Here is a 15,070-nt window from a genome sequence, read left to right on the forward strand (position 1 = left end):
TGGCGGCTGAATAAGTAGGTTTTCTGCTGAATGGCAGCCTTAATGTTGTTGTGTTATAAGCCTCTCCTCGACAGTTGTGCGCGCAGGCTTTCCATACCTTTCTGTTCTGGTTGCACATATCGGCTAATAACGCATTAACACTAATTACGATGCCATCACATGCCACGCAGCAGTAAAGGTATTACCTGATAGTAATCACAGAAAAAATTCTCACACAGTCCAAAACTAAAGAGCAGCTTATTTCCACCTGCCTTGGTTTGGTTTCGTTCTTCTGCTTGAATATGAGGAGAAAATAGCCAGCAAAGTTGTACCAGAAGGTAATTTTTCAGGGAGCCTAAATATTATGCACAAGCACGTTCAATAATTAAAATTTCATAAATTCGCAACCTGTTCTACCGGTATATTCGGGATGAGTACTTTCGGTTTATGCCTGTTGGAAACTACTAGTCACTCTGGCTTACTATGTTACAAACTGCTTTAATCCGGCTGAAAAACAAAATTTATCCTCCATGTGCGCACACCCCTGTGCGTCTGAAGTGTTCCATTCTATTCCTTTCACGTAGTCAAGGAGTGCAATAGCTTTCTTGCAAATGCAGTTCACCACGGTACTCTTGCGCACTCCAAATGCGTCTTGGAACAAATAAAATATAAGCTGCACACGAGCTTTGTTCTCATTACAGGCATGTCTTTTCTTATTTGAATGTGGTTATATATTGTTAAAAAGCAACTTCGATTTGTCCTCAGTGTCCTTTTAGAATTCTGCCGACATTGAAACGCCTACAGATGGTATGGTGGCCTTCATTTAACTGTAGAACGTCATGTTTTTAGTGTGGATAGAGCTTTTCGGGTGTTTATTTTAATGCACTGTAAAGGAAACTACTTTGAAAGTGAATGCAATACATTGGAGCATTACTCTCCTGCAGTGCGCATTAGTGCCAACGAAGGGTCTTCATTGCATTCGTGTATTGTGTAAATGTTGCCCAACAGCATTGCGATACACCGCCTGAAAAAAACTAACAATGGCCCTAATATCTATGTGGTGAGGCGTGTACACAGAGAAGGCCATACTCCTGCACATCAGGGTAACAAACACTGCTGAAGCTTGTTGTAGATTTCTCGTGGAGTGCACAGGGCTTGCCAAAACTAATAGACATCCAGTGTTACCATGCAGCACTAATGCACCTTTACCAGAATACGACTGCCTGTTTGAGATGCTGCCTTTGTGCTGAGGGCCACGTTCGCCTTGCATTTCTTTCCTCCTTTGTGTGTTATCTTGCTCAGCATGCTTGTGCTTTTCTTGTCGTCTTGCTGTTCTTCCTTCTCAATTGTGGTGCCTGCAACTACACGGTTGTTTTTATTCTCCTTTTGTTCCTTTGTCTCACAATGACACGTGTTCTTGTTTATTGCGCCACGTGCACTAGATGATGCATGTGCATGTGCACATTGAGATAACCACTGGCGTGAAGCTAATAAAGCAAGTGTCTTGCACACTGCACCAAGCTGTTTGTAATGTGGTATAACACTTCACCTTCACTCACTACCTCAATATTGGTCCCATTCCCTAAGGTCGACTAGCATAAGTGAAGACTTTTTCCCTAGGGACCTGTTCACCTTTCCAGACATTAAACTTTTCTATCTTACAATGAATGTTGCTGCATTAAAAGGAGCTGCCTGTTGCTGCTGCAGGCGCTTAACGGTTGCCTTATAACAAAGGAATCGCGGGCTCTGCGTAACAAATTTTGTTTCACCTTCTGCGTTGCGGTGTTAACTTCCATCAGACGACCAGTCATCGTCATCAACACCAGCCTGACTTCGCCCACTGTAGCGAAAAGGCCTCTCCTATGTCTCTGCAATTCAACCTGTCAATTGCCAACTGCTCTCACAACGCCCGCCTTCACTAAGCCGATATGCTACCATCGGTCGCGTGGGCGAACACGCGCTGATTCTGCATAAAGTGTAGCAGACCTTCCAAATGAGCAGCGCCGCATCTCGGCGCCTACTTCTCTCTTCAATTTTAATTCTGGCGTGATTGTGCGCTTTGTAGAGCTCTTCCCTCTATGTTCCTAGCGAATGTCGTGTATGGACAAAGGTACAAATTTTGTAGCGCGGGCTTCACTGGCTGAGGTTGAGCAGTTTCGCGTGACCTCTGAATAGCCGTGCTGCGCATGCGCGAGGAGCAGTCGTATCGCGCACAGCTGGTGCGCCAGAGCTGACGCCGCCGTGCGTGCCTCGCCGGTCCGCGTATTCCAGAGGAGTGAAGTCATAGCCACGGCAGACGCACTGGCACCGGCGCGTGCTCAGCTGTGAGCCTTCGTTGCGCAGTAGCCAAGTCTGACGCTGCGCCGCAGCCGCTTGATAGTGCCTCTTATTTTGTGCGCATGCGCAGAAATCTGGAGGTATCCATATAGCCGGGCTTTTGCCTGTGGGGTATAGCCATGGAGCAGGAGAGCAAAATTGCTGCTCAGAGGCAGTTGTTGCTCAGCGGCTCAGTGTAGTTCACGCTAACCCTAACTTGGCAAAACCGAGCTAAGCCACTACTATTTTTTCATTTAAGTTGTTAATTCCCTTTATTACATTTTTTTCATGTGACCAAAATATGTTATAAAGCGGCAAATTTTAATTATATTATTTTCTTTTGCCTTCACCGTATGGGCACGAAGACTCTCCCCATCAGCGCCGAGTGCGAACGAAGCGACAGTCAGGGACCGGCTAGTAATTTTTAGTCATAACGTTTTTCACGCTCTGCCGCCAAGTTTCATCGCTTCTTGCAAGTATAGCAGAGGCAGCGTCGCGAAGAACATCGGTTCACGCAGTTACCGTTAAACTATCTTCACTATTCTTGCGACTATTCGCGTGGCGTTGTGACCACTGCCACAACATATATTCCTTTGCTGGCCGACGCATATGTATGGATAGATACGCTGAGACCGCAACGCATTTCACTGTATCGCTCAGCGGCTGTTATGCGCGAGGCGGGCGCACCTACGCACCGCAAATGCTCCGCTTCAGGTACGCTTTAGGACATCGGTGTTTTTTGAACTTGGCACCAAGCAGCAGAAGACAGTATATACGGTTGTCATACTTTTTCTTCTCTTTTTCAAATTCTGCGTTTACGTACCTTGGCACCGGCCCGGTGTACGCGTCGCGGGTACGCCCCGCTCTGCGCGGATCGTCGAATATAGAATAGAGCCCCTGGTCGCTATCATTGAGTGCCGTAAGGGAATCATACCGCTGGCGTGAACCGCACAGCCAGCAGCTGCGTCGCTGTCCTGTCACCTTTTAAGCGGCAGCACACCAGAATAATTGACCTGTTCGTTTAACACGGAGTGTTCGAGGCCACTGGTATCGCGGTGCGAAAGCGGGCATGTCAGGTGATACTTTTTGTATTTCGAAGGCATCTCCAGAGAACAAAAAAAGTCGACGAGTAATAGATCAAAGGTTAACAATTCTTCCATGGGACGTTTCTCAGGACCGTTCTACAACTTTCACATTCGTATTTCTGCCTATCTTCGTTGCTTGTGAAGTTGGTTAATTAGCCTCTACAAATAAACCTGCAATCAAGCCAAATGCGAAAAGTAGTGTGACTTACTCCAAACAATAACCAGCAGCATGCATTTGGTCGTTTCGTCTTACAGTGCCAGGGCGTATTTTTAAACTTTGGCTTAAGTTAGCTGGGACACCCTGTATATTCAGGGAAGGGGATTTACTCGGGCAATCACGACGACGGGAGCAGCTGCTTAAACGGCGCCAGGTTAACCAGGACGAGCTCAAAAACACAAGTCGTGGTGGGAATTCTCGCTGAAACGACTGTTGATCCATTTCCTCACAACGGCCGCAGCGAGAACGTGAAATATCGTGGACATTTGCGGCGACTATATGATGGTGGGCTGTAGTACGACTTGAGGCGCTGGAAAAGTACGGTTTCGTGCCCACAGATGCGACTGCTCGTGGCGGGAGGGGTTCGCTTTTAAACAAGCGGTAGGGTACGTGACACTTCGCAAAAAATTTCGAAGACTACAGAGTGTACTTCGCGGGACCGAGATCGACACAAGGTTGCGAGAAATATAAATGGGCTGTGATAGCTGTCCTTGTGTAACTTATGGCAATGCTCGATGGCAGTCGGGAACCAACGGGTGATTTGGCGCCGCTTGAGAAAATGGGGTAAACTCGGATGCGTCAGGTTTTTCAGAGATAATTGTATACACACGAACTGGATGGCTGACAGCACTAAAGAAGATAAAAAGTAGAGGAGCCGGTAGGCCGACTGCGTAGAGCTACGGTGAATGTAGGTGGCATACGAAATAACCACACACAAATTTCAATAGTTTTATGCGACTTACGTAGACAGCATGCCCTTAGTGTGTGCTTAAATCGCTCTGTGAGACGGCTAGTTTGGCGACCAAGACACACCTCGTTCGCTGCGCACAAAAACCAACGCTACCACCAAAATACGTCACTTTACCTTATGTGGGGGGTGTCAGCGAAGCCATCGCCCGAATCCTAAAAAAGGGGGTCTCCAGATTGCGCACAAGCCCACAAACACTGTTGCGCTTTGTATTCCTGTTCCCAAAGACCAGCCGCGGAGAGAAAGAGCCCAAGGCATTCTCTACAAAAGTCCTTGCGCCGACTGCGACGCAAGCTACATGGCGAAACCAAAATTTTCAAGGAAAGAATTCGGCAACATAAACACGACGTCCGGAACTTCGCAAGAGAGCGCAATCCTGTAGCCGAACATTCCGAGGACTCAGACCATAGAATCAACTCCAAAGAAATCTGCCTCCTCGGAACCGAAACAAATCACCACAAAAGGCTCCTACTGGAATCCTGACACATCCAAACCAACCCGAACATGAACCGCACAAAAGAAACCTGCCCCCAGTGTATGCCCGGGGACTTCGCTCTTCAATTCAACGAAAAAAAGTCGCCATTGATCGTCTCACCAAAGTGCGAAAACGTGACTAACAGCCTTACCCCCACCTCCTCCTCCCCGACGCTTTTCGCATCACAGCTGTCGTTCCTTTGACACCCTACTCCCTTCCATACTTAAAAACGCTAGCTACAGCCCTCAGTCATCCCTGATAAAGGAGCCGAGTCGGCTTCGAAACGTTGGGTCAAAATAAATGTTTTCTTGGTGGGAGGTGTGCAGTTTATTTTAAGTCTCTTTCACCCTCAGCTGTAGCTCCATGCTAGGCTAACAACCAGGCAGACCTCTCCTCTATTCATTAGTCTCTCCTCCTCCTGCTCCTCATCACACAGTCAATCAACACGATAGGTGAAGGGTTTGGGGCTGCAGTCTATGAAAACTGGCCATATGGACCAATGTCGACGCAGTTGAAAGGGCGTTCTAAGCGAAGTGGCGCTTAAAATCGCCAGCAGGCTGTCTTTGGCACGCGATACAGTATACTTGATCAAGGTGTACTATCAACAAGAAATGAAACACGGACAAGACAATTGGCATGTCGAATAAATGGATCCGCGTATAAATTACCGCATTTGTGCAAAGAATAGTATCGTGGAATGAATAACAACCACTTCGTACCAGCTGAGTTGTGGTTCCTACGATTAAGGAGATTACGAAAAATTGGAAAAACACGAATTATGGAGGCGGGGAGAACGCGAGGCAGAAGCAGCCGTTGCGTTCAAAAGAAAATCTAGAACCGAAGCGATCTAATGCGCCTGTACGCTCAGCAAAAGCATGTCGCTGTTGCGGGGCAACACGGGCAAAGCGATGGATGTGGAAAACTTCGCAACCTCAACTGGCAGCGTGTGCGGTCAACAATATGGAAATCTGCTCCTAAGGTTTGGGATCGGAGCGAGATAGTACGCACGAATTATAGTCATTCAACTGAAGACCGCATCTGGTGAGGGGCCCGGGTGGCTGTCCCAGAAGGCAAGCAAACAAAGAGCTTGGTTGTCTTACACAAAAACAGTGGGAACAAAGCGAAGGGCGAAATACAACCTGCCAAATATTGGTCGAACACTTTTCTTGAGTTACGGAGTAATCAGATACAGCGTTCGCGAGCGAGCGGCTTGTATAGGCAACGGCGTAGTCACTGTAGGTAGATTTGCTTTGGTAGGCAACAGGCCGAGGCAAATGTCATTGGCGTCCGTGCTGACCAGAGTGGGGGGGTGGGTTCGAAAGTCACACAGTTGGGGCGGTGCCATGAAGTGGCGGGCTAAAGTGTTGTGGCGTGTGGTCGCACGCTGGAAACCACAGAGAAATATGGGATCTCCCCGCCCGAAGTGCCGTTTCATCATCATCATCATCAGCCTTACTTCACCCACTGCAGGGCAAAAGCCTCTCCCATGTCTCTCCAATTAACCCTATCCTTTGCCAGCTGCATCCACCGTTTGCCTGCAAACTTCTTAATCTCATCCGCCCACCTAACCTTCTGCCGCCCCCTGCTACGCTTACTTTCTCTTGGAACCCACTCCGTTACCCTTAAAGACCAGCGGTTATCTTGCCTTCGCATTACATGCCTTGCCCAAGCCCATTTCTTTCTCTTGATTTCGACTAGGATGTCATTAACCCGTGTTTGTTCCCTCACCCACTCTGCCCGCTTCCGACCTCTTAACGTTACGCCTATCATTTTTCTTTCCATGGCTCGCTGCGTTGTCCTTAACTTAAGCTGAACTCTTTTCGTTAGCCTCCACGTATCTGCCCCGTAGGTGAGTACCGGTAAGATTATGCTGTTGTACACTTTCCTCTTGAGGGAAATTGGTAAACTGCCACTCATGATCTGCGAGAATTTGCCATATGCGCTCCACCCCATTCTTATCCTTCTAGTTATCTCCCTCTCATGATCCGGATCAGCTGTCACTACCTGCCCTAAGTAGACGTATTCCGGCACAATTTCTAGGCTCTCGCTGCCAATTCAGAACTGTTGTTCCCTTGCTAGGCTGTCGAACATTACCTTGGTTTTCTGCATGTTAATTTTTAGACCCATCGATCTGCTCTGCCTGTCTAACTCGTTGATCATGATTTGCAGTTCACCTCCTGAGTGACTCAGCAAGGCAATGTCATCAGCAAATCGCAGATTATTTAGGTATTCTCCATTTATTCTTATTCCCAACTGTTCCCAATTCAGGCCTCGAAATGCCTCCTGCAAACTTGCGGTGAACAGCATTGGCGAGATCGTGTCTCCTTGCCTGACGCCCTTCCTTATTGGAATTTTATTGCTGACTTTATGGAGGACTATAGTAGCTGTGCAGTTGCTATATATATCTTCGTACATTAAATGTGACAAGGATAAGTCTCGCCACTTATCTTTGTCACGGATCTCTCCGGAGAACACTCGGACCTAAAGAATGGACTAGGCGACGGGTGTACCCACACAAACGCACATTTAATACACCCTACGTGACACACACACTAGAACACAAAACTAACAAAAATAACACAAAACACAAAGACTGTAAATACACACGACCCGGGCACACTGCTACTAGCATCGACTACTAGTGTTCTATACTATTAGCGGTCGGCGTTCGTGCTCACGGTTGGTTCGGTGTGGCTGCGTCGTTGTATGGATCCAGTCGGCGGCGTCGAGGCGGCGTTCGCCGTGCATGGGCTGGCGTCGCTGGCTACGTCGTACAAGCTCCAGGTCCAAGCGCCCGTGGAGATGATGCCAGTGTTGTTGGCGTTGGGGGCACCACCCGGATGTGTTGCAACAGCGCTGGAGACACCCCTGGCCGTAGCAGGGGGTAGCGTCCTCTGTTGACTCCCCGGAATGGGCGCAGGAACGGCAGAAAGTCCACGATGCGGAGTCGTAGAACGCGAGCTCACCGGAGCAGTAGCCGGCGTCGCTCTCTTCCAGCCAAAGTGTCCCTGACCCGCCGGAGCCTCCGCTTCTCTGCTGTTCCCCCCTGTGCCTCGCTCTCACTCGCCCTTTTATAGCCTCGGTGTTAGTCCACGTAAGCCTTGTCGTCGTCTTCTTCTCTTCTCCACCAATCATATCTCTCCACCTCACCGAATGCTTCTCCACCAGTCATCTTCCTCAATCTCACCGAATGCTTCTTCTTCCTCTTCTTTATTCTTCGGATAATTCGCGTCGTCTTCTTCACACCTTTTTCCTTTAAAATCTAATTTAGGCTCCTTAATATATGTGAAACCATCACGGCGGCGTCTCTCATAGCCTGAGTCGCTTTGGGACGTTAAACCAGTAAACCAACCAACCTTCGAAGATCTGCCGAGGGTGCGGAATCTCCAACCCCGCCGAAGACCACGGATGTGTCCCGATGTGTGGCCTGTGTGGAGGCAAACACCTGACAGATGACAAGGCCCGCAAAGCCCGCATCAAGACGCCATACGTCGTCCGCCGGCAGCGCTGGGAACGGCGCCGAGCGGGGGAAGAAGACGCAGAGAGAAGGAACCGAGACAAGAGAGATGCTGCAGGCAGACCCCGCCGGAGCGCTTCTAAACATCGGGGCCGGTCACACACGCCAGGCCGCAGCAGCAACAACAGTAGCGGCGGAAAAGACGGCTAGAGTCGCTCCCGATCGAAGACACCATCCGGGGGCGGCAACGGTGGCGCAACCGCCGCTTGCGCTTCCGGGCCAGCTTGGGATACGGGGCCAGTTCGAGGTACCGGAGCGAGTCAACCGGACGCCGAGGGATCGCCGAGAAAAAGGTAGGCTGCAACAAACTGTCTCCCGTCTCTCGAACCAGCCACACCGAATTCTCAACCCTCACCCCTTCCCAACCCCTTAACTCACAACCGAATCCGCAAAAGGACAGTAGCGAAGTGATAGAGCTTATGAGGATCATAGAGCGCCAAAGCGCTCAAATATAGGAACAGAAAGCCCAAATACGGGCGCTTAGGAATAAGATCACAATGCTGGCGAGTAACGGCAGCTTGGAAAATGCAAGATCCCAAAACAACAGCACGCGGCAAACAACGCCTCATGCTTGCACAGGATGCCGCAGAGAGATCCCTCCTCGCCCTGCCTAGGGCGGGTGGCGGAAGAGGTTGATGCCACGCAAAACGCATCAAATTATCAAGAGGCGATGGACACCGAAGAAAGCCCTGCGAGAGAAGAGGAAGCGGTGACCAGAGACAGCGACCACGTAATCGACACAGATCTCGTGAGAAGGAGACCTGACGGCCATTTTGGCCACATTTTCCCAAATTAACGAAAAGAGGAAAAATGGACGCCCGACACGTAGCTGCCTTGAGTCGGCCTCACACGCCATCGGTGAGGCACAAGCGCTTAGCGGCAAAAGGAGTTTGAACATCGGTGAGGAACCGCTTCGCGTCCTTGAAAGAGCGGGCAAAAAAATCGAAGAGGCGATCGCGAGAAGGCGCAATCGACTCAAGACGTCCGGAAAGGATCATGCAGAAACCAAGTAAGAAGGACAAGAAGACCGGGGGGGACACCACTCTAATTTATTAATGGAACTGCCGTGGGTTTCACAACCAAGAATACAAACTAAGGTTACACATTGGCGGGCAAGAAAATAAGCCCGATATAATTGCTCTACAGGAAACAAACAGGAAACCGAAACTCCCGGGGTACCTCACTTACACGGACCACACGGTGAGCGGAACAGCGGAGCCCGTCCGTAACAACGTGGCGGCAACTCAACATTTCACGGCAGAGGGGCGGGTGCGAGCACACGCTGGTCGAGATCCATGCCAGAAAAATTGGTAGATAGGTCAATTTATTTCTATTAGCGCGTACTGCCGTCCGTCACAACGGCAGTACGAATTTGATTGCATCGTGAGCCAGGCGAAAGGGTTGGCAGGGAACGGGCCGCCCTGATCCTCCGCGACTTTAATGCCACTCACACAACGTGGCGCTATAAGCTCCAAATGGAGGATCACGACGAGATGCCCTCCTGAACGGAGCCGGACGTAACCGCTAGAAAAGGCAACAGCGTCGCGAGGAACACCACGCCAGATTTGTTGTGGTTATCGTGCACGCTAGGCGTATGCTGGCGAAGCGAAGAAGTGGAGATGGGGTCAGACCACAGCGTGATCGGCATCACGACTCGGGGCTTCCAATATCGGACTGTGCTGGGGACGGCACGGATCAGGATTGGGACAAGATGAGAGTTTACCCAAGAACAAGAAGAGACATCCGAGGAGTAATCGGGACAAGCTGAAACACAACAGACCTACACCAAATGGGCGAGGGACCAGAAGAAGGCCCTCCAAAATTTACCCAAGAAATCGCAAACGACGTCGCAGACACCGTGTGTGGACGCCAGACTGACCCACATGTGGTGGCCCTGCACTCGTTAACGCGGCGGTGGAAACGTCAGAGATACAACCGAACGCTGGCCAAGCGCATAGCAGTCTTGAACAAATAGATCTCTGAGCACGCGGCCAAACGATGCAGGGAAAATGGGCTGATGACCTACGACAGTCTGCAGGGCAAGCTCTCTACGTGGAAGACGTGGTGTCTCTTGAGGCATCTGATGGACCCGCTGAGTAGCAGAACTGCGACCAATCGCAACCTCACCAAAGTATTGAACACGTACAATGGAGACGGCCGCAGGCTCCTGGAAGACCTAAAGGCGAAGTACCTAAAGTCAGGGAAGGACCAGTACCCGGTCCCCGAGAGGTACGAAGGGCCCGACAACAAAGCGCTGGACCGGTCGTTTACCATGACGAAACTGTGGACAGCGATAGATGAAAGTAACAGGAAAAGTGCACACGGCAGGGACGCCATAACTTACAAACTACTCGGTAACATGACTGGTACAGGGGCCCGCGGTCTCCTAAAGCACATGAACGAAGCTTGGGAAAGCTCACGGTTGCCAAAGGAACCGAAGGACGCCGAGGTGCGCTTTATTCCAAAGCCCGGCAAGGCCCTCACGGTAGACAACATGCGACCAATCTCCGTCACGTCCTGCGTTGGGAAGGTGTTGGAGCGCATGGTCCTTCACCGTCTGCAGAAGCACCTCGAAGAAACGGATCAGATGCCGGAGACGATGTATGGCTTCAAGAAACACCTCAGAACCTAAGTCGTGATGATCCAACTTCACGAACTGGTCGTCAAGCCGGCAACGAGGCACGCGCCGCGCGGGATACTCGCACTCGACCTGAAGGGAGCGTTTGACAACGTGTCCGACGCGAGCTTGTTGCAGTCTGTATAGGTGCAGGTGTGGTTGAAAGACATAAGGCTACATAAAAGATTTTCCGTCAGACCGAACGGCGACCATCAGGATAGGGGATGAGAAGTCGGACCCTGTAGAGCTCGGCGAGAGGGGCATCCCTCAGGGATCGGTCTTGTCACCCCTAGTCTTCGACCTGGCCCTCCTGCTGCTGCCCGATTTACTCAAGCAAATCGAAGGCGTGGACCGCGCGTTCTACGCCGACAATGTTATGGTGCGGATGGCCGGGTCTGATGTCTGGACGGAGGAAGCCTTGCAGCGGGCAGCAACGACAGTGCACGAGTACGCAACGTTGTGCGTTGTGGGCTGCTCACCCCAGAAATCAGAGCTGCTCATGATCCAACCGAGGAAATCCAAGAAGGAGCTGCCGCCGAAAGTGATCATACCATCGACGGAACGGCCATCAAGCCAACAGAGCAGATTAGTATTCTCGGCCTACTACTTCTGTGCGATGGGAAGGCACACGCCGCGCCATCACAAAGATGAAGACTACAACCGAACAGATACTTAGTATGATTTGGAGGGTATCTAACAGAAACGGAGGCCTTAAAGAGGACAACGCCATGCGCCTGGTACGCGCGTACGTCATATCGCGTGTTACCTACTCCGGCCGTATCTCCAGCTGGCGAAGGCGAATAGGGACACCCTAAACACGATTCTTCGAAAGGCAATGAAGCAAGCAATGGGCACGCCAATATGCTCGTCCACGCAAAGGCTGCTAGACATGGGCGCCCGCAACACGGTGGCGGAGCTCATCGAAGCTCACGTGTCTAATCAGAGAATCCGGCTCAGTCACACGGAACACGGACGAGCCGCCGTACGCAAGATAGGATGGCAGATCGAGCCAGTACCCGTGAAGACGGCACTCCAGAAGACTGGAAGACGAACATTCAGTCCAAACGTCTTCCCCAGAACATGACGCCGGGCAAGTATGACGAGAGGCGCACCGCGCGGGCCAAAGCCATAGCCCGGAGGCTCGAAGAGAACCCCAGGGTCCTCTACGCGGACGCCTCGCTCCGAAAACACAGTGACTGTGCAGCGGTAGTGGTTCCGACAATAGACAGGCTGATCGTCAGTGCGTCCCTGAAGAAAACTCACCCCGCATTTGCCGAAGAAGCGGCTGTCGTCCTCGTACTCACACAGCTTAGCGTAGACACCGTGGTCACCGACTCAAAGACAGCCTACGGAAGCTTCCGCAGGTGGAAGATCTCCTCCGCGGCCCGAGCCAATCCATCCAAGTGCAAGCCTCCGGGAAAAGACATAGAGCTTGTGTGGGTCTCGGCTCACTCCCAGGTAGCGGGCAACGTCATCGCTGACTACAATGCCTGAGAAATGTCAATGCGGGCGGAGCACTATCCGGAAGAGCTACCGCACCCGGTTACCAGCTATCGGTACATTATCCGGATGTACCGAGAAGAAATGTGCAGACTCTCAGAACTGCACCCCTGACTCACCAGGCAACAATGGACGATCCTGAGTAGAGCGCAGGCGGGATCGCTTGCGCATCCCGTACTGATGAGCCCCATGTGCCCCGCGGAACACGATGTCCTCTGTGCTTTTGCAAAAGAGAAATGGGCACCCTGCAGCACGTCTTGGCACAGTGCACAGAACTCAAGGCCCCCCTCCTCCCCTTCCGGCCAACACCCCCAATCCCCGCCCCTTGAGCGATGGGATAGCTTGGTCGATGGGAGACCCCGCCCTACCGATTCAGCTCGCACTGACTGACAGGGGCCAGGAGCTGCTGGGAACGTATGGGTCCCGTAATTATGGAACTACCCCATCTGGCGCCTGAGTGCATCACTAGTTTATGTCGGGTCTAATATATGTTAATTCATCATAATCCACCTGTTTCATTTGCTTGTTAAATAATATTATCATTTTATAGTCAGAAAGTTGTTTTTTGGCGCGCACACAGCCGTCGATAAACCAGTGCGAACACAAACGTGTGGTCCGTCAAAATGCTACCCTTTAACATCAATTACTTTTCCCTGGTTGAATTTACATAACCGTTTTGTTCACTCCTGTACTTCAGCTATTCACTTCGTTCTGTTCAAATCACTTATACAAAGAACAGTCAGGAAGCTTTCATGCAACTCTGTCTTGCACAACCTATGTACGAAATTAGGCTTCCGCGGAATAACGAAATGCAAGTTTAACAACCACGCGGGGAAAGGTGAAACTTCCTATGCGTACAGATGCACGGTTTATTGCATCAGCGTTTCGCGTTTCGTTCTTCCCACCGAGTTAGAAATCAATTCTACTAGTACAGCGCCTACTGTGTGACTCTTTTTGACTCAAAGTGTGAAAACCTGTGTATTTATGCTCTCTTTTCCTCTTAGAGAAAGGAGATAGCATGTGCGGCAGATATATTATATGAAAAAGAGAGAGTAAAAACTTTAGTCAGTATAGAATCTGACAAAAGGAGTTGTAAAGATTGAAATGCCTCAATATTTTTCACCGTAGCCTGCTAGAGGCAGGGGGGGGGGTTTAAAACTGAAAACAAATATTGCTTCTTCCCATTGTATAATTGTAATACTTACCCATGGCGAATCACCCGCGTCGGTTTCAATTGTGCAATGAATAGAGTGAATGTAATTTGTCACATTCTTTAATTTTGGAGTCAGTCCATCATAATCTGGAAAAAATAAAGGTATACAAATAAGTGAACCCAGTTCTGCTACAACTTATTCGAACCGCTTGACATCATATTAACTACTCATTCACAGAATACTTGCCTCGCCCGGAGGCATTATCGCACGGGAGACATTTTAGAAAGATTTAATTTTTACAGTAACTCTCAATAGCGCACAAAAAGACTCAGTGGCAACGTAAAACAAAATAATGAACAAAAAATGAGAACATGATAGATAAAAAAGTACAGCCGGGAACAAAATTCATGGTTATCGCAAAGTAAAACACACTTTTCTGGAAGCAAGCTCCACTGTTCCATTGTTTTTGGAAAAAACAAGTGAGTTGCTGCTTATGTTGTGACTATACACTAATCTCCAAGAATTTAGAAAAACACGACGCTCTGAAGGAAGGTAATTAACTGTCATTAACTAGAATTAGCTGCTTTTGTTCTTGTTCTAAGCTGATTTAGACTTTCTGTATATTGTGCGACTGCGGAGGTTTCTCACTGGCCTGTTCGCAGCAACTTAATCGAATAACTTGTACTTTGAGTGCAGGCAGCTCTTTTCGGGAAATGATAAAAAGGTATCTCTATGGTGACTGCTACGTATTACCAATAACAAGAGCACCTAAAAGAACTCTTGTTTGCTTTTTTAAATCAAGACTGGTAGGGGCACTCTCCAGAGCCCATTTTCACATCCTTACTTATGAGATGTAAATGGCAAGTTAGGACACTGTATGGAGATGACCGAAAACCTCTTAAAACCACTTCGCAAGAACATTTTTGGAGTAAAGGGAAGGCGAATAGCTGGCTCATATTTCAAAGATTCAAAGACTCACATTTCAAACACACACATTTCACATTTCAAAGTGGCCGCATTTAAGAGATTTATATCCCCGCCCCGGGTTTCCAGTCTGCACGATCAGAGACTGTGAGGCGGATATCCACCACCTCTTGTGGGACAGCCCGGCACTGAAACCGACAACAATTCGGCACCTGGCGGCAGTGGGTCTCTCACCGGGCAATCCAGATTCCTATATTGCCTGAACACAGGGTTCATATCATCGTTCGCTTCTTGATTTCATTAGGTCAGCCCACCTTTTTTCATTTTTTTGAAGCATCTCACTCATCTCTCGCTTCGTAGTTTTTATGCCCCTAGGCGATAAACATAGCTTAAAAAAACTGTCTCATTTCAGGGCAGATCTTCACAAGTTTTGGCTGCATCTAGTCAGAAAGACAGAAGGAAGATTCCATGCGTGCAATTGCGCATGGATGCACATACAGGATACTCGACGCAGAAATAAGACCCACAAAAAACTAGT

At 49.6% G+C, this 15,070-nt stretch overlaps 1 protein-coding gene across 2 annotated transcripts in view; it reads right to left on the reverse strand.

Moving 5' to 3' along the window:
* The window catches only part of LOC144104987 (uncharacterized), a 108,373-nt gene that overhangs the window by 33,028 nt on the left and 60,275 nt on the right, over window positions 1-15,070 (reverse strand). For both annotated transcript variants that reach the window (XM_077638208.1, XM_077638207.1), the window contains one exon: window positions 13,660-13,754. In XM_077638208.1, the coding sequence (XP_077494334.1) occupies window positions 13,660-13,754 (95 nt within the window). The remainder of the gene's footprint in view (window positions 1-13,659; window positions 13,755-15,070) is intronic.

This window comes from Amblyomma americanum, chromosome 9 (assembly GCF_052857255.1).
Source record: "Amblyomma americanum isolate KBUSLIRL-KWMA chromosome 9, ASM5285725v1, whole genome shotgun sequence".
In the NCBI taxonomy this organism is placed as follows: domain Eukaryota; kingdom Metazoa; phylum Arthropoda; class Arachnida; order Ixodida; family Ixodidae; genus Amblyomma; species Amblyomma americanum.